Source organism: Felis catus, chromosome C1 (assembly GCF_018350175.1).
Source record: "Felis catus isolate Fca126 chromosome C1, F.catus_Fca126_mat1.0, whole genome shotgun sequence".
In the NCBI taxonomy this organism is placed as follows: Eukaryota; Metazoa; Chordata; class Mammalia; order Carnivora; family Felidae; genus Felis; species Felis catus.
Window position 1 is genome coordinate 158,062,405 of NC_058375.1, and position 27,677 is coordinate 158,090,081.

The window sequence follows — 27,677 nt, forward strand, 5'->3', positions numbered from 1 at the left end:
TGAATTCAACAGAGTATCAAGAGTAATTGTGGTAAACATTTATAATACATTGAATTGAAAAAAAAAAATAAAGTAAAAACTTGAGTCCATGATTACATTCTACACCTGAAACTAGTAACACTAAATGTATGTGCAGGTGTACATACACACACAGACTGAGAGTTCAAATGTGCTGAAATATTAACAATTTTTGTATCCAGGTGAAGGGTATAAGGATGTTCACTGTACCTTTCTTTCAACTTCCCTGTGTTTGAAAATTTTCAAAATAAAAGTTATGAAAAAAATTAATTGATTTTTATACTATCTTTAGAAGATGGTAACTTAGATCCATAACTTTTTAGATATGAGTAAACAGTGCTTGCTTCGGCAGCACATATACTAGATATGAGTAAACAAAGATGAGTCATAAGTACCTGTGAATGTAAGTATCAAGCAGGAGCACACTTGGCACCAGAAGCTCCCTGACTTCTTACACTATATACCCTGCCACCTCTTCTGACCATCCACCCCTCCATTCCCTTCACTCTTTTTCTTCCCTTTCTATCTTTTATTTCTATCATTATCCTGTGGCACACTCCTTATGATGCGAGTAAACATTTAGTTCCCCCTGTGGTAACACACACCTAGAAATCTCTTGGTTCATCTAGAAAGCAAGTGATTATTTTCTATGTTCACTGTATATAAGCATAAAGTACTGCAAAAATACAGTTACTAAGGAGATACTAATGCTGTCAACTTATTTCAACTCCTCAAACAGATATTAACAAATCAGATTATGGACTACTTCATTACTATTCTAAGTAGCATAATCTTGACCCTAAATCTCCATTAACTGTTCTTCTAAACACCAACTCTGATTACTTCTTGCAATCTCATGCTACATTCTATCTTTCTCTAGTTCTGTCATTCTCAGTGTGGTCCATGGACCAGTGACATCAGATGACCTGGGAACTTGTTAGGAATGTAGATTCTCTGGCCCTACCCCAACTTACCAAATGCGAAAGTCTGGAGATGGGGTCCAGACCTGGTTTTAACAAGCTCTCCAATTCTGATGCACACTAATGTCTGAGAACTATTCAAGGCAGAGCCAGTTTATTTCAGGAGAGAACCTCATTACATGCTGAATCCAAACGTGAAGAAATGCTTTATGGCACCAAGAATTCAACATGGCACAAGACAGAGTGAAATCTTACTTATATTGGAGTTGGCATACCTTGGCCTGCCACTGGCACCATGGCTTCTGAATGATCCGACAATTGCAAGCTAAAGCCTCTGATTGTCGACAGCATTGAAACAACAAGGAAAGAACTATATGGAGAACAGGTCCGATTATCAGGATTGAGTTTCAATCCACTGGCACAGGCACATGAGAACAATCCTCCCGGTATAGGCAGGCAAATCTGCTGACAGGCATTCACATTGTTGCTACAGCCATTGAAGGATGTGCCTAAATGAAATCAAAATTAGTTTGTAACTTTTGACCTCACATATTTGCCACTCCATCTCAAATACTTTATACTGGGTCATCAAATAATTAATAATAAATAACACAATACCTGGGTTAACAACATAAAAACAGCATTGAATCAACTACAGCTTATACAACTAACACATAAAGGTACCACAACCATTATTTAATAGAGATTGGAGGATCAATGGTTTTTCTTCCACAAATCATATAGGAATTAGAAGAATTAGAGAGGTCAGTATGCAAATTCTAATTTTCTTCACCCTTTCGATCTATGTACTGGCATTTAAAATTACATCCGTTTAATTATATGATCAACAATGTGATGGGCATTTGATTTAGAATATATTAAATAATAACATTTAAAGGTTTTTTCCCATGCAATAAAAACAAATGCCAAGTAGCAAACCTAGGTTATAGACAGCAAACAAACCGTTTAATAAACTTTAGTTACAGACTAAAAGCTGTAAAATATGTCAAAACGTTAAAAAATCACCTCTAGATCATAATGCTAATCTAAGGGGCAAATCAAAAATTACATTATCTATGAAAAAAATGTTGAAATCAGAAAGTATTCCTTTTAAGATTAAAAATTCTATCCTGTTAACATTTTCCTAGCAGGTATCCAACAAATGTTTACTGACCACCTTCAATGTGCCAGGAACTTGTCTAGTTACTGTATATAGAGCAAGAAACAGGATAGACAAAATGCCTGTCCTTAGGGAGGTTACATTCTTTTACTTTTTTTTTTTAATATGTATTTATTTTTGAGAGAGGGAGACAGAGTGTGAGGGGGCGAGGGGCAGACAGAGAAGGAGACACAGAATCGGAAGCAGGCTCCAGGCTCTGAGCTGTCAGCACACAGCCGGATGCAGGGCTGAAACTCGTGAGATCATGACCTCAGCCCAAGTCAATGCCCACCGACTGAGCCACCCAGAAGCCCTGGGAGGTTATATTCTAATGAGAAACGGAGACAACAAACTGATAGATAATATGTCAGGGACTGCTATGAAGCAAAAGCAAAGTAAGGAGTGATGAAGAAGGAATGGGAATAAGCTTATTCTGAAATCAACCTGGCTTTCCAAATGCCAGATTAGTCTTCGACATTTAGCCAAGTTTATGACAGGGTTATCATTTTTTAAATATTTGAGGTAATTTCAACCTACATGCATGTGTATGTATACAGGTCTGTGTGTGGGCACGTATTTTTATATGTAAGTGTGTAGATGTGTGGAATATGCATTATACATTTGTGAATATGTAGGTTTCAGTGACAAATACTTACCGTGTCTGTGATAAACTCGGAGACCCCTCAAATTTGGAATATTCTCTCTCAAGACTACTTTGTTGTCCCCAGTGGCCTTGTCAACTCTTTCAATGACCTCATAGTGTTCATCAGTGTAATAAAGGTAAGAATCATAGACAGCAATTCCCCAGGGGTGGGAAAGATGGTTTACCAGGATCATTCGATTTGTACCATCCACGTTTCCTCTTTCAATCTAAAAAGATCAGAATTGTTGTCATTGACTGATTCATGGTGAAATGAGAGAAAAAAACTAACATTCTCTTAATAATAATACCTCACATTGATATAGCACTCTATCCAAGTAAGACAAATTTTTAGGGATATATACATGTATATTTGCTTAAGAAAAGCAAGAGCATGATTAACACCAAATTTAGTAGTTATCTCTGGTGGGAGGATTCCAGCAGGGAGGGGCACACAGGAAGCTTCAAAGGCAGTGTTAATGTTCTGCTTCTTAAGCTGGGTCATGTTAACATGGCATTGGTTTTATTATTGTTCCTTTAAATTGAATACACAGTCTATTACATATATATGTATTGCGTCACTGTATAATATCTGTATATGTATATGTATAATATGTATAATATCTGTATAATATCTTTCAAAATAAAAAATATAAAAAATGTTAGTAAAATACTTCTTTTTGTCTCTTTGTTTAACCTTTGGTTATCTCTGAAATAGTGACCCCCCTCTTTTAGTCCCCCACCACTTAACTCCTAAGGTCTATTTGACCTCTGTGTAGCTGGTGGTACCACTCCCACACGCCTAGGCCATTGGACACTTTCACCAGGGGTAGAAAGCGAACTCTATATGTCTGGTATTTGAGAGAATATGAGAAGGAATACATAGTAATTTGTGAAAGTTTTCCTATTTGTTTTCTTATGTGATATTCACAATTACATGGAGCAATAGATCAAGCAAATGTCATTATGCCTATTTCACTGATGATGAAGTTGGAGCTCAAGTAAGTCCAACAACTTTGTCAAACGGCACGGTGAAGGAAAGGGAAATAAACCTCTTTAGGCCCTGCATGTGATATTCCGGATAAGGATACACATTCAATATCTAACCGTAGACCATTACCCAGGAGTTGACTGACCCTGCATTTCACATTTTCACCAACAATTTCTGCAATGGGAACGGAAAATATGCTCCACTCAATGACAAGATAACGAGACTTGAATGGGGCAAAGGGTAATGCTGTTATATGAGAAGAGCTAACAAGTCTTAGTGAAAATGACTCTGGAAAACTAGAAAAGAGCTCACAAAAATGAAGTTCCTAATGAGAAATGACAAGTTGTCTGCTTTTGGAAGAAAAATAAAATGTGGACATAACTGGTTTGATTTCATTCCAGAAACTTGTCTCAAGTGCCTCTTCTGTGCCAGGATTTGAGCTGAGTTCTGGCAAGAGAGACAAATGAGGTTTGGCTCACTGCCTTGCTTGACAGGGAACCCAGCAGTTACAAGAACAGGTTATGCCCTAGAAACTGACAGAAGTTTCAGAAAGCTAGAGCACAGGGAAGATAAGCTTAGAGGGGAGCTTTGAAGGGGTGACCAGGACCAGATTAGCTGACCATGCTCAGCTGAAGTGTTTGGAGCTACTCCTATAGACTGAGCAGTGATCAAACCTATTTTGTGGTTTTATGAAGGTAACAGGCCTCCATCATGAAAGCAAGGTTTATTAATGACAGCCGTCATCCACTCAAGGCTAGAGAGAAGAGGCTCAGTATGGTAGAAGTGGCAGAAAAGGGCAGAACATGAGAAAAGAGGCAGAGGACAATTTGTCAGGATTTTGTAATGGCTAAATAAGGACACAGTTATTCGAGTGAGGGGAAACATGAAGGTTCTGACCTGGGAGAAAAGATGGAGAGTCACACAAATAACAAGCTCACACAGGAGTGCAGAGCAGATGAAAAAGGGAGAAAGATGGTGGGCACTGTCTGGAACAGGCTAAGTTGTTCCAGAAATCATGCCATGGGACAAGAGCTCCCTCATCATTGCACATAGGCATCAAAGTCTGTTAAGTGCTTTTAAAGCATCACTGCTCCTTTTTAATCCTCAAAGTTTATCACCATGATAAATACATACTAGGAATGAAATTAGCACTTGTTGAACTGATAATGAACTGAAAACCAAACCTACTGCACAATATTATGGTAAACACCAACATCAAAACCAGATCTGAAGTCACTACTATTTAGAAGGCAAGGAAGAGACTTAGCACACATTCGATTCCATATCCATAGCAATATTTTAACTGATCAAGTTATTATTGAGCACCTTCTATGTGCCTTGTCCCAGCTCAATTGCATAAGCACAACAGTGATGATCAAATACTATGTCTGTGAATGAATGAAATTATATAGTTTCTGCTTCTTATTGCAGAATATAAAATTACCTCTATAGGGGAGTTTTCATATATGTGCCAACCATTATCAAAACATTAGAAAATGACATGTAGCTAAGAGGGGATGCTGTGCACAGGAACTTGGTATGTACATTTTTTTCCCCTTCAGTCTCTACAATTGGAGAGCCTAGAGAACTTTCAAAGAAAAGCATTGAAATCACTAAAACATGAAAGAAATGGCTCTTACAAGTCAAGTAAGAAATGTGAAATGGAAATATTTGATCTTGAAAAAAAACAAAGGATGATGGAAATGGCAATGAACATTATTCTATAAAGAACTATGCACATACTAGAAAATATTGGACTAGAAAATATTCAACTACGGCAATATCTGCTCTAGGGAAAAAAGTTATTGGGAGAAAGGATAATACAACACTGGTCCACGTGGCCAAGTGAGATTGTTTAGGAAACACAGCCACACAAGGAACAATCATTATCAGCTATACATGCTCAGCAATAAAGACCAGTAGGGTGTGCATACCACTCCCGTGCTGGTGACAGCCCAGTAGAGTTTCTGCTCCTTAATATCAAGGGTGATAAACTCCAGGTGTTCAAGGTTCCCAGTGAAGAGAACTTTTGGAAATGTGCCATCCATGTTAGCACTTGCAATCTTGGCAGGAACACCACTGTCCGTTCCTTGGTCCGACCAGTACAGTTTCCTACAACCATGAAAGAACACCAGCATTTAATAAAACAATTTCATTGAATATTTAAAAGAATTGCCCTCGAGATGTGCTCAAGTCAATGGAGGAAGTCTAAATCATTAATATCTGGTGACATACAATGTGGAAGAGTACATAACCAGTGTTCTATCAATGTCTGTATTTTTCCTAGTTATTATTGGGGTAGGATGCTAGCACCCTGCATTGGGAATATTTTACCATGGTCAGACAATTTGGAAGCTTATGACTGACTAAGAAATTGCCTACATCAATGGTCATTCCCTTTCAAAGAATCACGCACTGTGCAGTGCCCTGGGAAGGACAAAGCTGATGTAAAAGTTGGCAAGTACCTCCCTGCTCACCTCTCAGGCCTATTATTTAATTCTTCTCTAAATCATCATCTAGCACAAGACCAGCTACTTTCTTTTCTGATTTCTGTGATGGAAAATGTAATATTACACACAAACCCTAATTGCCACACAGAATTGCCAAACCCATGATATATAAAATTTCATTAAAATATATAGGGTTGCTTTCTATTTCCACTGAGGACACACTGTCTAGATTTGAATCTCAGTTTCCACTCCTTTCTATCTCAGCTGCTGCCATAGCCTCATGAGACAATCCTCTTACACTCTTTCCCCACAAGTCTTCAAACCCCTTCATTCTGATCTTTATTTGCATACTTCTTGCATGCCCGTCCCATGCGCCTCATCTTCAAATCTAAACTTCCCTACTTGTAAGTTCTCAAACTCTGACATTCTCTGCCTCAACCAAACTCCAATCTCTTCCCTTCCCCCATTTTATTTCTTCTACTGAGCCTGTTCTTCAACCTTAAAACTTGCCTGAGCTTCCAAGCCTTCCATCGCTCTCTGCCTGGACCTCATGCATAACCATTTTAGCAACATCGTTATTTATTCTCATCATGTCCCATTGTGCCTACCTCACTAACAACTAGCCCTGCGTTCGTGTCGTAATTTTCTTTCTTTTCTTAAATTCCAGGCTATCAAAAGTTTGCTGGACAAAGTCATAAACTCTTGTGAATTCTGAGTTCCTTAAAAATTGAAGCTACCTTATCTTATCTGAGAACTCTCCTCCCTAGCTGAACACTTTCTCCTAATTGGTCTCCCTGCCCCTGGCCTCTTCCACTCTGATCCTGACCCATCCTTCAGAAATACAAATTTGATTTTATCATTTCCTTCCTCCAAATTCCCAACTGACTCAAAAGAAAGAAGTGAGATTCCTTAGCAAGATGACATTAAATCCTTCCTTTGGCTTCCATCTTGTCAACTGTCACTAATCTCTAAGACTCTGGCTTCAGCCCTTTACACAATCATGCTAAATACTGTGATGCTTCTGCGCTTTCCTTGTTTGGCCTCAAGTACCACTCCCCAGTTCCCAACCCATTCTCCACCCATGGGAAGCCTTCTCCTCCAAGTTCTATTTCAAATGTTATCTAGCTCCTTAAAGCTTTCCACATTCACTCAAATTCAGAATGCATTGTTAATTGCTATAATTCCATTTTTAAATGTCTAAAATTCTTTCCTGGAATTAATTTTAAGTCCAGTGTTGCTAATTTAAAGAACATAGAACAAAATACATATTTACATCTTTCATGTTAGATGTAACTCAGAGGTATTCCTCTTTCTCACTGAGATCTGTATTTTTCAAAATGTTGGCATATGAAATCAAAAAAGGTCCTAAGTCTGAAATCTTCCATTTCATCAGGTCACAACATTAACAAGAATGGTGCTGCATAGAGCAGATTGTGTCATTTATGAATGCTCACCCATTAGCAGGATCAACAGTTATGCCAACTGGAATACCAACTCCAAGAACTGTCCCATCGTTGGTAATCAGTGTTTTTCTGTATCTGACATCTCCCCGGAGTTTCAAAACCTATAGCATAAAGTCACTTATTAGAACTGAGTATCAAAACGGGAAACAAAAAAGGCTGAGGTGAAGGAGAACTTACACACACAACAAATGGGAGGGTTTGTGTGAGATTCCAATAATCCCTAATTGCATTTCAGGGCTATGAGGAAATCCCCTCAATAGAAAATGAGTAAGAAAAGCAAAATCACCTCTCAAATTCCTATTTCAATTCACCTAATGTTTCAGGAGAGGACATTTATATGGATCAAAGAAGGATTCAAATGGGTGAACATACAAAATCACTGCCTAAGAGAAGCTACAAAAACGTCTTCAGAAAAAGATACAGGAAAACTCTGGAAGACAAATGAAAACCCCACAGCTCTCCTGCATCCCAGTGATGTGGCCAAGGCACCTGGTGGTCCTTCACTGAAAACACAGCTGACAGTTCAAATTTACTCAGAGTTAAAGTGAATTCTGCGCCACGTTAACAGCCTGAGTTAAAACAGAAGAGTTCAAATCCCTGCCCATCTAGATCTGACTGGGACAAGTAAATTCACCTGTCTGAACTTAGTTTCTTTATGAATAAGGTGCAGATGATAATGGCACATTGCGCATAGAGCTGTGAGATAATACATGTATAGCATTTAACACAGAGCTCAGTACAAGTGTGTTTCCTATTTTGTTTATTGATCCATTTATTGAACACTTATTATGTAGCAGGCATTATACTAAACAGTATTGGACTGAATCCTCACGACCGTTCTGTGAGATAGATACCCATATTACAGATGATGAAAGAGGCCTATGGACGTTTAGTGGCTTTCTCAAAGTTACCCATTTTTAATTATTATTGCTCTAATTGCTAATGTTAACAGAACTCTGAAACATCACAGAAAAATATGGATTACCAGACTAGAAGCAGTTTCTTATAGGAACAAGGCTATTCTAATATGTACTTAAGACAGTCTGAGAAGAGAAACAGCTAGTAAGAAACTAGAAAATGTATATTGATTATTTGCACAAAGGTTTTTCTATAAAGTTGCTTTTTAATGCTAATAGATTGTGTATCAGTGTTTATGTTGTTTTTGAGAGAGAGAGAGAGAGAGCACATGAGCAGGGGAGGGTCACGGGGAGAAAGAGAATCTTAAGCAGGCTCCAAACCCAGGCTCAGTATCATGATCTGAGCTGAAATCAAGAGTCACTTAACTGACTGAGCCACCCACGGACCCCACGGTCTTTATGTTTTTATCTTTGCCCTCTCTCTGTCTCTCTCTATATTTTTTTCCTCCCTCCCTCTCTTCCTACCTCACACACACACACACACACACACACACACACACACACCCCTGTCTTTAATCACTCACTCTCCTCTCTAAATTTTTCTCTTTCCTGTCTGGTGTCTTTTTTAAATTTGCCCCTTTCGGCCAAAATTTCACTCCTTTTCTTAAGGCTAAGTATCTCTTTGGTTCAAAGGAAAGTTCTTTTCCTTTTGGGGGGATACATCAAGTTCTCTCTCACACAACCATTCTGTAGACTTCTTTTCAGCTACAAAATTACATTTAGTGAACGGGCACACAGCTACCCCTAGTGGAAAGCATTTATTCAGTACTTCTCTTATTTTCAAATTTGAATTAAATAGGAGTAACTCTTATCCTGGAAGGATATTATTCGAGTAAATGGTAAGTGAACAGTATTTCTGTGCCCTTAAGCAATCTAACATTCACCTGAGTCACCACTGATATCACAAAAGGAGAAAAACAATTAAAAAAAAAACAACGCTAAAAGGACAATTTACCTTTAGATCATTATTCTCATGAGCCCTCTGTGGATATTCAAATATATTGATGATTTAAGGGAAAAAGGGCTCTGTATTCACAGGATATCTTAGTTTCAAGACGTACTTTTAGTTACTGAGATATAACCCCATTTTGCAGATATGGAAGCAGAAACTCAGAGAAGTTAAGCAATTTGTGCAATATCAAATACCCTTTGAGCAGAGTAAATACAGTGTGTTTTCAAGTCTCAGTTTTTATCAAGTGATTTTCTCTGCCTGGGGTGCTTTTTCCCTACTTCTTCATTTGGCAGCGATAAATATTGGCCCTCTTTCAAGAAAGACACAGCTCACAAGTCACTGATTCTCCTGCCATTCTCCCTCTCCACACTTTTACTTTGCCCCTAGCCACAGAACAGTTTGTAGTCACTGTTCATATCATACTTAGCACACTGGAACAAAGCTATTTGTTTATATGTCTAGCTCTCAGAGCACGAACTACTTAAAAGCAGGAAAAAATATGTTATTCATCTTTGAATATCCAGGACTAACAATGGGACGGATTCATTTACTAGTATTTGTTCAATGAGTAAGTCAGACTCAAAGCAGGTCTTTTGACTCCAAAGCAAATTATCTTTCCTCTGTGCCTCACTGCATTGGGGAACAATTACTAACTTTAGGTTTATATGATTAGGGTGAACTTACCAAGATACACTTTTGCACACACACACTCACTCACACAGTTATCCATCAGCGGGTGCCTTGTCATTGTACCTAATATTGATGGAGGAAACATGTCCCCTGCTTTTGGAAAACTATCAGTTTAAAAGTCAAGAGACCAAAAGACAGAGTCTGAACATATTCATTGCCATTCAGAATGAAGACAGCTTTGTGTTAAGCAGACACTAGAGATGTGTTTGGAATTAAGGGTTTTAGGCAGTCAATTGTGCCAATGTTTTGATGGGAGAGTGATATTTTTAGTTGAGATTATGAAAAACTACCTTTTGTCACTGTCAAAGGGGGTTAAAGCAGACTGGATTGCTGGAGTTATCATTATAATAAGGCAAAGTCAGAACAGAACGCTTCCTGGGAAGCAGGGTGGTGAAGCTGACTGCTTAAGCCAGTTTCTTAAATTATGTAAAATTCAGGAGCTTATCTAAATAACAAAGGGTTTGAACCAGATGAGCCTCCAAGGTTCCCCTCATGTTAAGAGCTGATGATTCTACCTGGCTTGAGATAACTCAGAGGTTAGCATTTGTGCAACTTGCAAACTCCCCTCTAATTGTGTTGCTTGCCTTTGGGAATGTTGAGAGGACTAAAAGAGATCCTGTTTGTAGAAGACTTTGTAGACTGTAACCACTGTTCTGACCAATCTGCTCTAATTTCACCACTTGGCTGCTATGTGCCTTTCTCACCTTCAGCATTTCCCTTTCTGAATACCCCATAGAGAACCAGCTTACTTACTGGCTGGCGCCTCACCCTGAGCAGTGAATTGATCACTCTACACAGTCCTGCAGACTGCCCTTCTCACAAAACCCTCCCTTTGCTTTAGAAATTTTCACTTTCAAAATTATTATGAATTAATAACCTTGTCCCAGAATGGAACAAACCAATACTAGTTGAATTACCTCTGATTTACTCCATGCGATTGCATACTTGTGCCCCATCTAGAATTTCTTCTGGGAATTAGAGTAAAAAGAACACTTATCACACCGAGGAAAAGTATCAAAGGAATTAGAATCAAGTTTCTACTTTCTGTTGCACTGTTAGAAAAACTGCATTGGAGCCATAGAAAGATTTCCATCTTAGAACAGAGGTAACCTATAAATTTGGTTTGGGACTGAAACAGCATTACAGACTTGATGAGGAAAGATAGGGAGGAAAATCTCCTGCCTACTATATTCCTTCCATACCTAATGCTGAATTCCTTTTTTAAACTATTTTTATATATTTTTATAAATTATCTAAAATCCTTTTATATGAACAAGTTAGTATTGATGCTTAGGAAGAAAACAAAATAGGGCAGTAGAAAGTTCCAATAATTTATTTCTAAAGTGGTTTTACTCCATCACTTCTAATACTTGGATAGTTAATACCGATAGCTCCTCTCTTTTGCTTCTGCTTAAAAATAATTTCAAAATCAATGAAAGCATTTCCTGAGAATAGATTTTATATGCATCAAAAACCAGTGTTTGTGTATCTGGTATTATGGAATCATTACCTCAATTGACATTGTTCCAGGATTGGTGTAATATAAGTTTCTTGATATCCAATCTAAGGCCAGGCTCATGGAAGAACCCAACCTAGACAGAGAAACTAATACTGTTCTGTTGGTGCCATCTGTCTTCACTCTGTGAATTTCACCCTGGAAAGAAGGACAAGAAGAGGTGAGCTGGTTCAAAGGCCACAGTTTCCACATGGAAGCACAGCCACTGCTGGCTGCTAGGTTTCTTGAACACTCCTCACACTTGGAGGAAAGGCAAAGGTTCAGCGCCATTGGGTGGGCTCGCTGCGTATAATACTATAACACCAGCAACGCTTCAAAAATAATGATTTTTTCCGTGTGTCAGAGGACTCTGCAAGCCTTATCATTCAGGTTGCTTCTGATATTGGCTAGAGATTTATTTTCTAACTACCACAGGCCATAGTCATAAAAATAACCCACCAAAGGTGAAAATCAGGCGGCCAGAAGCATATTTTACATAGAGGTGACAAGCCTCAAACAGAAAGATCTTCCTCTCTTCTTTATTTGTAATCTCTTTGCCCCTTCCCCCTCCTCACAGCTTTCTCCTCTAAAGGGTGAGCTCCAATAGAAAGGGAACTGAAGGAGGGCTCTTTTTATCCTGGAGGCAAAGATGCTGAGAATATCCCAGCAGCCACATCAAATGCTCTCCTGGAATTCTTTCAGAGAACTATTGCTTTTTGTTTTGATTCATAATCATTTTTATATTCATCTAGAATCTTCTATTAGCTTAAAGCTCCTTAGGAGTAATCTTTGTTACTGATTCTTGATGTGTATTCTACAGTTGGGAGTGGCTAGTTTGGCGCAGAGCAAAAGTAGACACTTAATAATTGCTTGCTGAATGAATAAATAATATCCAATAGGTTAAATGTGCCTATTATCTGCTCTTTGCTCCAGGTCAGCCTCCTATTTACATCCTTCACTGATTCAAAGAAACTTAGTGGTAAATTAATTTATTTCTGGACCATTTCCCTTTTATCCACCCAGCAAAAGTTGGCTTATAAGAAGGCATTAGTGTAGGTAAGCTCTTTGAAACAAGTTATATACTTTGAATGTGATTCAAAACTTACTGGATTCTCAACCCAATAGATGAACTGCTCTGAGTCATCAAATTCAACATCATAACCGTTCATTATCCCTGCTATGGGAACCATAGCATCATTGCTCTTCACCTCAGGATTGAGGGAGATTCCAAAAATTACACTGTATCTCACAGTTATTAAGAAAGGTTGATTATCTGTGAAAATAGCAGATATCAGTCAAAATTATATCCTACTATTCCCAGACATTTAGAGTAATGGAAAGCAGTGGATTGTTACCATCTCATAGGATAAAACGCCATTGAAGCTTTGTAGCAAAAAATACCATACATGATAAATACTTCATCAGACAATCCAGGGCCTTTGATTGGGTTTCAGTGGGTTACTAGGTCACCAAACCTCCAACCATACATGCAACACTTCTGGACTTTCCCAACGTAGATCAGTATTTACCTTGCTCTTCATGAATTCCTTACTTACATGGATAAAGCATCCATGTGTGTTGAGCATCACATTCTACACATAGAGAAACCTCACTAATACTGAATTTAAAAAGTGAAAGAAAACATACAGACTATTCAATTTATTAGTCTTAAGTGTGCTCAAAAAATAAAAACACTACCACGTGTGGCTTGGTGTTTATTAGAGATTTTAATTACTAAATAAAATCCAATTTATAATCTCCCCAATTGCTGTTGCCCAATGGCTGTCTTTCACACTAGATTCTAACTCCCAAAAGGTAGTGACTATGTCTGATTTACTATTATGTTCCCAGAACCTCGCATGTAATCGTTGCCAAATAAATATTTGCTAACTAAATGAATGACCACATAAATGAATAAATGGATGGATGCATAAGTGGAAGTGTAAATAGTGTCTTCTAAAGTTCTCAAAAGTATCTGTATTTTGCAACTTTAAACATCCTCAAAATATCTTATTCAAACTAGCAATTCACTTAACCTCCTTAATAGATAAAAGGTCCTTTTTCTTTTTCTTGCTTTTTTTTTTTTCTAAGCAGGTTCCAAGGTTTATTTCAAGACAAAACCAACCACTGTGTAAACAGAATGCTTGCAGTAGAAACACCACACATCTTCAGCCCATAGGAAAGCACAAAGTCATACTAGAAGTTGTCTGGTGAGCCTCAAATATGGACTCTGGCCACTCAGGTTTGATAGACTGATGTCTTCTCTCAGATTGGAAACTTGCTGGCTAGGGACCAGAACTGATGACCAAGATTCCTCATCCCTTCCCAGTGCCAAAGACATGGATACACCCTGGCCATCTGTCTCTTCTTCTCTGGTCTAAAGGTCCTTTTTCAAAGATAATCTTTATCCTAGCTGTAGATGCTTTGTCAAAAAAAAAAAAAAATCCAAAATGATGAAAGTCAAGAGTGACGTATTTATAATTCTCTCAGAAAAGGAAAACTGGGGGGCACCTGGGTGGCTCAGTCAGTTAGGCATCTGGCTTTGGCTCAGGTCATGATCTCATGGTTTGTGAGTTCGAGCCCCGCATCGGGCGCTGTGCTGACAGCTCAGAGTCTGGAGCCTGCTTTAGATTCTGTGTCTCCCTCTCTCTCTGCCCCTCCCCCGCTCATGCTGTGTCTCTCTCTCTCTCAAAAATAAATAAACATTTAAAAAATTTTTTTTAAATAAAAGGAAAACTGGAGTGTGAGTTTCATGTTATGAAGACATGTATATGACATATACCACATATTAAGCAAAATATAAAATGATTAATCATTGCATAATTTTCATCTGCTAAAAATGATGCTTTCATTATTTTGATAATCTGGAAATTTTTCCATCTTCAATGTGATTTTAAGTTTATTCTGAGAGAGAGACAGAGCAAGAGTGGGGGAGGGCAGAGAGAGAGGGAGAGAGAGGATCCCAAGCAGGCTCCTTGCTGTCAGCACTGAGGGCTCAGTCTCACAAACCGGGAGATCATGACTTGAGACAAAACTCAGTCAGATGCCCAACCAACTGAGCCACCCAGGTGCCCCTGGCTCTTAACTTATTTTAACATCTCATTAGCTTTTCCTTTCTCCTGGCATTTCAGTTACTAAAAATTACTTAGCATTTATAAACCTGGAATAAATTTAAAGTAAATACTGCAGCTATTAATGTTTATATTTTACAAAGTCCTACAATATATAGCATTTCGTCTTTCCATTAAACCTGTGAAGTTGTTTTCAGCTGAGGCCAATGAAACTTGCAGGGGCTAGTGAGAGTGTAGGTTCACAAGCCCATTCTCTCTTAACTGCTCCACGTTGCCTCTCTTCTGAACAAATGAAAGAGCCATAATAATCGCCCCTATTTATTGAGAATATGGGCCATATAGTATGGACCAGATATTATTTCACTTAATTTATCTCCCTGAAGCCTCCAAACCCTGTTTGTTAGAGTGTTACCAACCCCACCCACCCCCAACTTTCAAATGAGGCACAAAGAAATTAAACAATTGTCAGGTCCTCAGACTCCAAAACTTATGTTCTTAATCACAAAAAGTGCAGACTGGGTACTAGTTATTGAATATCAAATTACCACTCAATTCATTTAATTTAACATGCAGTAATAAAATATGTAAGCTATATTGGGGGTTTATATCTACCTTGAAATTATATTGAGATATTTAATTATTTATTGATTATATGTTGTAAGTGTTCATTGGTTCAGTAAAAACAAGAAGTTATCCCAAATTTCACAGTAGAGATTATAAATTTTACTTACTCAAAACCGAATACTGCTCTTTTTAATGTGTAATTTTCATTTTGCTTAATTGGAGGAATTCTCAACCAAAGCACCTAAAGAACTGCATTTCTCATCCATCGAACATGGGCTTTCTTGATTCTTCCCAGAAGCACTCCTCTCAAGCCCTACCCAGCTCTACTCCTTTGGCCACTATTCCTTTGTCAGGCTAAGTCTCAGGCTCTTGATCTGATCGCTGCTGGCATATTTGAGAAAATATATATACCACTTACCACTAGTGAACATTTATGGGCAATGAACCAGAGGGTGGGAGTCATTTAGTGCTGCACTGGCAGAAAGTGTGAGAGCCAAGGCGAAGGATGATACCAGAGAGAGTGCATGAAAAGTGTTCTGTGGGAAAGATAAAACGAGTGATTTGATGACACAATACAGCCATAAGGGAATAAATAGGCGGAAAACACAGGAATGAAGAAGGAGCAAGAAAGAATATCGGAGGGCTTTGTCATTCACTGAACATTTACTGAGTGCTACTGCGTGCAACGAGCAAATATCAATGAATCAGGTGGAGGCTTAATCATCAAGGAACTTGATTCTACAGAACGAGGCAAAGTATATGGATTCTGGATCATAATGGCCATGAAGGAATATGCACAAAAGTACCTGGGGTGGGATGGGAAGGAGTTCAGAAGGAGGTGATATTTAAGCCATCCTACCACAGTATGTCTTTTGAAATTAAAAATCATTACTTCATTTTTATTCTTTATGTCATGATCCCATTAAGATTAGTACTAGCAGGGCAAGAAGTAAAGAGGAAGCAGTTGGTAATGGGAAATTTATGTTGTAATTGAACAGCAATGTTTACTACTTCCTAGCTAGGTTCCCCTTAACTCAGACGTTGCACTAAATGATCAGCGCCTCAACCTTTCTAACAGTGTGTGCAAGGAGTGTTTTCTTCTTATGTTGCACATAATCACTGAGACAATTGTCTTGTGTCTCGCTCACACTGAGTCGGAAACTCATTTTGGATTGGAGGTTGTTTATTGTAGAGGACACTGGGCGTTGTTTTGGTTTGCTTTTGTTGTTTATTTGGTTTTGGCATTGTGGAGAACATATTTTTGAAAGAATAAAAAGCTATTTTATGCAGAGAAAGTTCTTGGCTTAAAATGTTATGTCGCCTCATTAGGAAAAAAATAGAAATATCTCATAATTCCCTTACCCAACTGTAACCACTATTGGTGCTTACGTGTGTTGTCTCCCAGATCTTTTTAATGCATATTTTTACATGGCCAGTGGTGAACAGTCTGCCTTTTCACTTAACCTTATCGTATGCACTTCCAAAGATATTGCAGACATTTAGTAAACAATATTTTAAAAGCTATTTAACCTATAAATCAAGTAAAATTTTTTCATCTATAAATGTTAACAAGTCTTCTAAGCTTCTGATTGAAAAAAATGTGCCCCTCTTTTTCTTAGTTAACATATATTGGCATTCAGTTACCCAAGTGGTACTCAAAAATCAATTGAGCAATACTAAAAAAGTTCCACCTCAGTAAAGTCAGCCAATGGAAAACCCACTAGTGGAATTATTTGTGAAACAACAAAAGCTACTACTTAGATATCAATCACCATCAGATCGTTACATTGATTACACCAATCCCCAATGCACAGTTCAACAACCTTTGCATGGTGAAAGAATGCTTTGTATCCAAAATGTCTATAGCCCAGTTTAATCTCCTGCTGAAAGACTCTGAGGACACACTAAATTAAACAGTGTCAACAAGGATTAGGTGCATAATAAGTCTCTGAAGAAAAATGGCAAATGCCAATCCCTTTGTAAGCATTACCAATAATTAAAATCTTTCATCATGAAAGTATCATTGCAAAATATTATATCTTGATGGAATTCAATTTTCAGTAAGCCTACATTTGCAAAATCTGTAAACACCATTAATTTCCTGGATTCAGCAAAAATTTTCCACTTGAAAAATAACTTTCCTTCTAGATTAAGATTCTGTTTTCTCTTAGCTTAAGGATTTTTTATCATTAAATATTTAATTATAACTTGTCTGCAACCATTTTTGTCAGGACCAAAACACATTCAAAAACTAAAGTCAAAGACCTTGAATTTAGAATAACTCTCTAGATTTTTAAGCAAAGGTAAATGATTTTTAAAAAGACTTTATTATTGGGGGCAACTGTGTGGCTCAGTCAGTTCAATGTCCAACTCTTGATTTAGGCTCAGGTCATGATCTCGCAGTTTGTGGGTCCCAGCCCCGCATCAGGCTCTGCACTGACAGCACAAAGCCTGCTTAGGGTTCTCTCTCCCACTCTCCACCCACTCCCTGCTCACACTCTCTCTATCAAAAATAAACAAACATTGGGGCGCTTGGGTGGCGCAGTCGGTTAAGCGTCCGACTTCAGCCAGGTCACGATCTCGCGGTCAGTGAGTTCGAGCCCAGCGTTGGGCTCTGGGCTGATGGCTCGGAGCCTGGAGCCTGTTTCTGATTCTGTGTCTCCCTCTCTCTCTGCCCCTCCCCCGTTCATGCTCTGTCTCTCTGTCCCAAAAAAATAAATAAACGTTGAAAAAAAAATTTTTTTAAATAAATAAATAAAAAATAAACAAACATTAAAAAGACTTTTGTATCATGTACATACTCCAGCAGAAATCTCTTTTTTGGATTGACTGTATCTTTCCCTTTTGTTCTCACTCCCTAATAATACTAAGAAGAAGAAGAAGAATATCTCCATCAACCCAGTAAAGTATCTTGGATGAGACAAAGATTAAATTGCTCAAATAATCACTTAACAATCTTTCATACAAAGAAAACTTTCATTTTTAAAATACCAGATATTAAAGTTATTGCAGTTGGAGTCAGAAGGCCTATGCTAGAACACTCATCACTGACTATTAGTGACAACAATAAAAATGAGATAAGGAACCTGAGAGAAGGAAGCCATACACAAGTGTTAAGAATCCTTACTTCCTAAGTGCGGAATTTGGAGCTTCCCATTATCACTGCTTGTCTAACTGTAACCAGGTAAAAGAAAACGTGAGCTTAAGGATTGTTGAGTCATATCCACACATAATATGAGCTTTATATACAGAAACTATTACAACTGAGGTGCTCAATTAAATCACCCCACATGGCATGCGTCCCACATGGGCATGCGTACTCCAAAGATTTGCTGAATCAAAGGGAACACAGCACACGTTCTGTTAGCAAGTGGCTTAGAGCTCACACTGCTCTGCTAAACTAAGGCAGCCTCCACACTTAAAGGGCATACGGTACCTCTCAAGCAAGTCACAGAATCGTAAGAAAGACTCCATCCTGAAGGACAAGCACAAGAATAAAGATGCGGCATCTGTGAGGAAAGCAAGCATAGATGGCTGCAGGAGGAAGAAGCACATGAATTTTCACCTGTAATGGAAAAAGAAGAGAAGAAAACATTGGTGAATGGAAAACCTCCCACATTAAAGTGTACAGAGTGAATTAATAAAGAAAATGTAGTAAAATGTAGTGCACACACACACACACATGCCATATCTTTCAGCCGTAAAAAAGAAAATCTTGCCATTTGCAATCAGCATAAACTAAGTGAAATAAATCAAAGAGAGAAAGACAATATACTTGTCTATACTATAGTATACTATATGATATACAATATGATATAACTTATGCTATAAGTTATATAACTTATAAATACTATGTGCTATAACTCATACGTGACATCTAAGAAAAACCAAATTCATATGGAGAACAGATTGGCAGTTGCCAGATGCATGGAGTAGGTAGTGCACAAAATGGGTGAAAGTGGTCAAAAGGTATAAACTTCCAATTACAAGATAAATAAGTCCTGGGATGTTATGTGCAGCATTATGACTACCATTAACAGTATTGTATTATACATTTGAAAGTAGCTGACAGAGTAGATCTTAAAAGTTCTCATCACACACACACACACACACACACATACACACACGTTATAATTATGTATAATGGTGGATATTCACTAATCTTATTGTCATTATCATTTCATAATATATACATTTATCAAATCATTGTGCTGTGCACCTAAAAATATAATATTATATGTCAAATTTATCTCAGTGTAAGTAAATAAATAAATTTTTAAGTATGCACATAGTCATGCTGTTATTGTCCCCCTGGAGGCCCCCAGTAGAGACTCAAATAGATTAAGTTACCTATGTTGGTTCGGTTTTTTCCTAAATTACTTTACCCTTCCCCGGCATCATGCTTTCAACACAAAACTCATAAGAGAAATAAGAGAGAGAAATGACTTGCCCAAGGTCACAGGTCAATCCTATCTATAACCAGCTTATGAACAAATAGCTACTGAGTAACCCAAAGCTCAGTAATAGAAATACGATGCCAAATAACATGTGTCTCCTTGCCTAAGCTAAAAAATCTTTTTATATTAAATGAAATCAATGTGCATGTTCCCTTTGTGACCTTGAAATTTATCCACTATTGTCCAAATTTTGGTTAGATAGTAATCTTTTATCTTTCTATTGATTGTATCTTTGTGCGTCTCTGCTTTTTAAAATAAGGGAACCTATGTGCACCCCAGGCTCACAGGATGTCCTCTAGATCTTATACATTCTTATTATATATATTGCATTAGATTCATTAATCTATTCATTCACTCAAAAAACATTCACTGTGCTCTAAGCACTATTCTAAGCACTGAGAATACTATAAACATGGGAGCAGATATTCTAAAAAAGGGAGATAGAACTAAACTACCAATGTCAAATTTTTAAGTCATCTAGCCACACACACATCTAGGATGTGTGGCGTATATCACATCTACATCTAGGATGACTTGGGATAGCTACACCTACAGGGCACTGGCGCCATAATAAATGAGTCCTAAGAATAAGCTCCTTTAGATCACAGAAGTGTAGCAATAAAAGGATCTAAGGGACTATCTGGTCTATGCAGTATTTGTCAGCCGAGGAAACAGGGATTTAGAAATTGTCACAGAGACAGTAGCCAATTGGGGAATAAAATGACACAGTTTAGGTCTGTTGTTGTTACATACAAGTTTTTAGTTTACCATGATAAATAAAAGTAATGAAAATGTTAGGACTGCGGTGGTTAGTAAAGAAGAAGGGAGTATATTGCCCAAACAAATAGGTCTACAACATTGTACACTTAGCATTCTCAGAATAAGTGCTTTCCAAACTATTCCCAGGCAAGTGTCTCTATATCACTTACTATTAGGTTGTTTCACAGGATGAACTGCAACAACCCCCAGGGGCTGCTGAATATTACGAATTATGACTGACTGGTTTCCACCATGCCACTTATTGGCTTGCAAAACCTGATAAGTAGAGCGGTCAGTCCAGTACACAGAGTCTTCAAAGATAGTTAGGGCATAGGGATGTCGCAGAATCTGTGAAGTGAAGAGAAAAGATGAGACTTTGCCAACAAGTACAAACCAAGGCAAAAAATATAGAAAAGGATATCGTTTAGCATTTAATCATTTAAGACATAGGGAAGTCATTGTTCAGGAGACAGAGAAAAAATACACTGCTTGACCTATAATTATCCCACTATAGCACTCAAGATACTTTCACATTTTTGTCGCTTTCACATTGAGAAAGCACTTTCACATTGTGTCGCTCAGTCTTCATTTTTTCTCTGGTCATTACACTGGGCATCCATTTTACAAATGAAAGCAACACTGAAGGGCAGAAAGTAAGGTGACTTATCTGTATCCCCTACTCCCAAGCCTTAGCCCCCTCCCCTGTTATCACCACTCGTTATCCAGTGCTATTTCTGCCACTACAGATTCACATAAATCTGACCGAGCCTACTTGCATGCTTCCTGAAGGGAGGGAGGCCCTGCCAGGGCCCCTTAAAGCCACAGAACTATCACCAATGGCAATTTTAAATAATGGCTCTTTGCTAAAATATATATTTCCTATATCTTCCCATTCAAATTGTGAAAATAAATTCACCATAATTTTCTGAATAAAAGTTGATTAATGTACAGAATTGTTGAATCAGTATGTTGTACACCCAAAACTAATATAGCATTGTATATCAATTATACTGAAATTAAAAAATACAAAATATACAACAGGCTCTGATTTAACTGAGAAAGCTAAATATAAATTATTAATTTTGCTTAACGCACTTTTTTAAAGTGTAGAAGCAACAGATTAGCCTCTACAGATCAACTTAATCACACAAATCGTTCCCAGACATGGCACAATCTGACCATGAACTAGAATAAAAATATTTATTTTCTGTTAGTAAGGAAAGATGGATTGGCCCTCACTCCTGTTGATATTTCCTGTAAAAATTAATCTCTTAGTTCTCTTGTTAACTCTATTTGCTTTCTACTAAGCTGCTATTGTGGGTTCAGCGTGGTCTTCCTCAAAACCAACTTACCAAATCACTGGCTATCACCTGCCTCCGGTGCTGTCCATTATAATCACAATAGTCTATGTAGTCAAGATAGGAATCTATGAAATAGAGCAGTCTGTTGGGGTAGTCAATAGTTATGCCACTGGGCCAGAAAATCTTGTCCTGAACAATGACAGTGCGCAGACTGCCATCCATGCTAGCTCGTTCAATACGAGGGTGATGGCCCCAGTCAGACCAGAACATCAAATGGTCACTGTGGAAAGAAATCAGTTACCAGTCAGAAAGGATATATTTCAATAGGGAAAGTAACTGTCATTTTAAGTAATACAACATCATCTTTATGTTCTGCTTAAAGTAAATCATCTCTAATTCAGAACATCTATACAGAGTTTATTATTTCCTCTGAGTGTCACAAAGTAAAACTGTAATCATAATACAATCATAAGCCATCTGGGTGTTTCTAAAATGTTCATAAAACATGCAGTACATAATGACAATGAAAGTCTCAATGCCTATTCATGTTTCTGTACAATCCACAAACAGTTGATCTAGAAAAATCCATCTGGCCTTGTTTATCTACCCTGTCATTTTTTAAGATAAGAGTCAATTTATTCATCATCAGAGATTCATCATAAATTTCACTGGTGTGTATTACTTTATAATATCTAGGAAATCTATATTGCATCAAGCATAATTTGTCTAACTCACGATCTTACAGAGAAGAACTGAAGTTAGAGAATTTTAAGTAAATTCAAGAAAAGAAGCCATCAAAGGTTTCTAAGCACATGGGAGAATTTCTTCTTCCCGTTACGACCAGCGGGCAAAACTTTTCTTCCTTCCATGACATAAAATGGGGTTCTAATAAACATGAAATTGAAGCAGGAAAATCTTGCCTTTTTGGTTGTATAACCATGTTACAGCAAACTGGCCCGTCTATGGAATACCACTGAATGCATTCATTAGAGACCTAATTATATAATTCTATGACAATCAATTCAACAATTGTGTTACCAAGCTAATAAATCAATGTGTTCTTTAATTGAACAACCAATGGCTCTTATGTACTTTATGAAGAAGAGTATATAGATAAAGGAAGGGTACCAATAACTACTTGGATGGTTACCATATCTATAGAAATGTTTAAACAAGGTTTCATTTAAAATCTTAAGATACACGTATAGGCCATATCATGTTATTATTGTTTTTCCCTTATAACCATTTCAAGGCGATATCATTTAAAAAAAAAAAATCTTACCTAATTCTGGGATCTAATGCTAGTCCCCTTGGATTTGATACATTATGACTAATCAGCACAGTCCTGTGAGTCCCATCCAGTTTAGATACTTCAATTGTTTCCAGAGCATAGTCTGTCCAGTAAAGATTGCGACCTACCCAATCTACCACCATACTTTCAGTCATGGTGACACCACTGTTAAGTAGCTAAAGAAAAAAGGTGAATTAAGAGTGAATTCTGCGGAGAATGAATAAATTGAAATTATGTAAATAATTATATGAATAGATTGAAGTTCTATGAAAATCTAGAATAAGGCAACTAAACTTGTCCTAGGATTGCTTGTAAGGATTAGAAAATGTTGTCTTCCATGTAGCTAACCACCAAATCAACAGTACGGCATTCCACGAAAAATATACTACATTTTGTAGAATTGAATACTCTGGGATAACTCTACCGTTGGGTGAGTGTGTACTTTCATTTGGTTTCAAAGCTTTTGCATTTAAACAAAAGCTCTATCCATTCGCTAAATTGGCAACACTATGAAACTTTATAACGTTCACATGCCAAAATAATATCTTTATTGATTAAATGCCAACAATTACAAAATAAAGTCCTAAGGGGCAGAGGAAACATAACCATCAAGGGTCGAGAAACTGAAACTGTGGGAGATGGATTGAGAAATATAACTAAATTAAAGCTAAAGAAAAGCAACCCCTTAACTACCCTGCATTTTCCTCTGCTCTCATCCACTAGGGGAAAAAAAAATTACTAAAGCTATGTCAGAGAGTTTCTGAAGTCTCTGCGTCATGTGACCTGGAATTTAGAATCTTGGATCCACCTTCAGACGTCACATTCTTTTCTAAAACACGCATATATTGGGAATTATGAATGCCTAGGCCCCTTGGGTGCAATGTGGCCCAAAAGGAAAAATGAGAGCTACCCAGGATGAGGTAGGACCTGTTCTCACTGATGAGTAAGAGTAATAATCCCAAGACAGGGGGACTAGTGAGGCCATAGATCAGTAGAAATGTACTTACTACTCTTCTATCTGTTCCGTTGAGAAACGCACTCCAGATTGTACCCTGACCTCCATCAGACCAAAAGACACGACTACTGATTGAATCAAAATCAATAGCTACAATGTGAGAACCATTCCGGACAACTGAATAGATATTGTGAACCTGGGAGGTGATATTGTCAGCAACAATTTGGTTCCGACTTGCCACAAGTAGCAACAGACTTTCGGATGCTGTCCAAGAAGAAAATGCAAAAATGTCAATGAATCAGGAAGCAACCACAATTAAATTAAAACATCTCTTAAATATTTGATGCAATACTTTTGATAACAGAAGGAAGATATAATTCCAAACTATCGTAATAGGGAAAGCAAATTACTAAAAAAAATAATTTAATCACTTCATTCTTTATCTTGATAGCTCATTTTCATGAGTATTTAAAACCAGCTTTTTCCAAAATATCTTTTTTCCTTGAGTTATACCCCAGTGTTTGCCTAAATATCAATCTGGAGCAAACTACACTTGCATTGTTCCAGTTACTATTTGTTACTTTTGCAGTTACTTTTGAATTTTATCTTCCTTCCTAGAATGTGGGCTTCCTGATAAGAATTGTGTCTTAAATATTTTTGTTTTGCCTGAGGCACTGAGCTGTGGCAGAGACTTTTAATTATCTCTCAATATCTCTTCACTTCCTTTTTAGGAATAAATCATACCAAGTTTTAGCATGGTGCACAGCCTTCCCCCGCCCCTGGACTGTCTACCATTCAGCCTCCTACTTGAAAAAGAAACTATTATGATAACCTTCTTTATTTGGTCATTTTTTTAGGTGAACCATCCAAATCAATATCCTAATAGCTAGTATAATCACTTTCACATAGTAGAAACTGAATTAATATTGGTTGAATTGAATCAACTAAGCATTATATATAAAATGCTTAAATATGATATAGAAATAATTTTTAAATAATATAAAAGCCACTGATACTTTAAATAACATAAAAATCATCTACCTATTTATATTTTACTCTCTACTTTCCAAAATATCCCAAGATCTTTATCATTATTAACTTATTTAATCCGCACAATAAACTGTGGGTTGAGGAGTTACATAACCCATCCAGGATTCAACTCCAACACTGTCAAATGCCTGCATGCAACATTTGATCTTAAACTCTGGAGTGTGCTGTTATTCTGGCTGGAGGTAGTTCACTTTCAAGTTCAGTTATTACCTGTAACTTTGCAAGTCCTTCCGTTAGTGTCTAACGTGTATTCTTTATCACACCAGCACCGGAAGGAACCTCTCACATTGTAACAATGCTGGCTACAAAAGCCTGGAATATCACATTCATAGATGTCTTCACAGGTCTTAGAGTCATTGGCAAGCAGGTATCCTGATGTGCACACGCATTGAGCTCCATAGGGCCCCTGAACACATTGGTGAGTGCAACCACCATTGGAATCTGAGCAGCTGTCCTGGTCTAGAATAAAGAAAGAGAAATCACAAAGGAAAAAAGTCAGGAATCTTTGCTTTTTTTTTTTGTCCCACCCTGTTGTAATATTTATCATACGGTCTCATGCCACCTTCATTGTAATACCTGGGTAAGAGCTAAGAGCAGCTATTCACTTGGATGAGTTCCACAGGCTAGTCAGTGTCTGCTCTAATTTCCTTAAGGATTTACTCTCCTCCACAATCACTGTATTTAAACCACTTTTTTTCACTACCACTTCTATTATAATTCCATTTAGTGCAATGAGAGAAACTTAGGGAAATACTGTCGACATCAAAAAACACAACTGTCCTTGAGAAAGCATGAAAAGAGACCTAAATTACTTCCTGCTTGCTTTCTGACATTCTTCTACCTATACAGAAATGAAAGATGAGACATTCAAAAGCAAGGCTGGAAGGTCTATGAAAGGGAATAAATGGAAAGGGAAAGGAAATAAGAACATTAGAGGGCACAGATCCACCAACATGCCATCACTCCTTCCTTTCAGGGCCACAGCAGCAATGCCTGAAGCCACCCAAGGTTGGTTCACATGGCTGGTATGCAAATGCCTCTATTTCCATGTGTACTCTAACTTATTTTTAAGAGACGTGACAGGAAACATGCTCCAGAGAGGGAAGTAAGTCAAAATTACTAGAATATTTTCAGCACAAACACAATCCATATAATATCATAAGAATCTAAAATATTTTGCAATCATACCTGGCTGGGGTTCATCTGAGAGTGAGCATTGATTAAAGAGGAAAGAAAGAAAGGACAGCAATTAGGATTACATGCCAATCACAGGATTTTAATCACAGCAAACACAAATCCCCGGACTTCATTTGCTTTGTGGCAAGTTCTGATTGAAATTAGAAAATATTAAAGTTAGAAAAACTTAGGACCACAATCCAAAACAAAAATTAATTTGACAATCTAATGGCCTCATTTAGTCCCATTTTTCTAAAAAAGAAGTAAAAACACAGAACCAAGTGCAAAGGATTTAATGAGAAATATCATCCAGTGGTGATTTATTTGAAGTCCATGATGCTTATCCCTACACAGATTTGAATTCATAGAGGAACTGAAATCCCTTCCTTAAAGCTGCATGGGGACTCTGACAATGGTGATGCACAGAAGGCCACTGCTCAGAATGAATTTATGGCCATTAAACTGTGGTCAGGAAACTTACTGCAAAGTGGGGATTCATCTGTCCCATTGGGGCAGTCAGAGATGCCATCACACACTGCACTCAGATTCACACAGATGCTATGGCCAGGGCACTGCCATTGCCAACTGGGACAGTGAAAGGCCTGAGTAGGGCAGTCCTTCTCATCACTCATATCCCTGCAGTCATTGTCCCCATCACAGAGCCAATCTCTGTAGATGCAGTTTCCATTATCACACAGGAAGTGAGTTGAAGGGCAGGTCTTGGGGGCACAGCCGTGATGCTCATCAGATCCAAAGATGCAGTCTGGGTGCCCATCACACTCCCAGCTCTTCGGGATGCAGACACCATCTGCTTGGCACTGAAATTCATCTGGGTGGCACATCCCAGGAGGCCTAGTTGCTAAGATAAATGCATGGGAGAGATGAGCTTATGAAGGTAATTCATAATCCTTTTTATATAATTCCTAGATTAAGAAGAAATGATTTTGGATTAATGGTGGGTTTCTGATAATGACTATAACAAATTTAATATTAAAATCTAGAACGATATAGGGTTCTCAGACATTGCAGTGCACAAAAATTTTTCTACAAGTCCAATTTGTCCCTGAGTCAAAAGAAAAGCGTTTCATGTGTTTTTGACATTCGTTCAACTACAGGTTAATAATAAAATTCATCTTCTTCTTTATTAAATAATCACTAGTTCACTTCAATAGAATTCAAATTGCCATTAATTTGTTACTTTGAATTGATCAGTTTAATATCAAGTATTTGGATGTTATTATTTTCCCTCAAATGAACTACATCCAATGAAACCAGCACACAATAAGTAAACAAAGGGTGACAGTAAGTCCTTAATTCTTTGCTAAGTTTCCACTATGCCAAGTTTCCTCCCAGGGACC

General features: G+C 37.6%; 1 protein-coding gene across 3 annotated transcripts in view; it reads right to left on the minus strand.

The window, feature by feature from the left end:
* The window catches only part of LRP2 (LDL receptor related protein 2), a 198,633-nt gene that overhangs the window by 70,999 nt on the left and 99,957 nt on the right, over positions 1 to 27,677 (minus strand). For all 3 annotated transcript variants that reach the window (XM_045033909.1, XM_023259431.2, XM_045033910.1), the window contains 13 exons: positions 26,801 to 27,178; positions 25,354 to 25,602; positions 24,146 to 24,357; positions 23,130 to 23,314; positions 21,899 to 22,127; positions 20,717 to 20,894; positions 18,767 to 18,895; positions 12,802 to 12,968; positions 11,711 to 11,854; positions 7,633 to 7,742; positions 5,663 to 5,840; positions 2,754 to 2,967; positions 1,214 to 1,447 (listed from right to left, as the gene is read on the minus strand). In XM_045033909.1, coding sequence (XP_044889844.1) covers positions 1,214 to 1,447; positions 2,754 to 2,967; positions 5,663 to 5,840; positions 7,633 to 7,742; positions 11,711 to 11,854; positions 12,802 to 12,968; positions 18,767 to 18,895; positions 20,717 to 20,894; positions 21,899 to 22,127; positions 23,130 to 23,314; positions 24,146 to 24,357; positions 25,354 to 25,602; positions 26,801 to 27,178 — 2,607 coding nt within the window. The remainder of the gene's footprint in view (positions 1 to 1,213; positions 1,448 to 2,753; positions 2,968 to 5,662; positions 5,841 to 7,632; positions 7,743 to 11,710; positions 11,855 to 12,801; positions 12,969 to 18,766; positions 18,896 to 20,716; positions 20,895 to 21,898; positions 22,128 to 23,129; positions 23,315 to 24,145; positions 24,358 to 25,353; positions 25,603 to 26,800; positions 27,179 to 27,677) is intronic.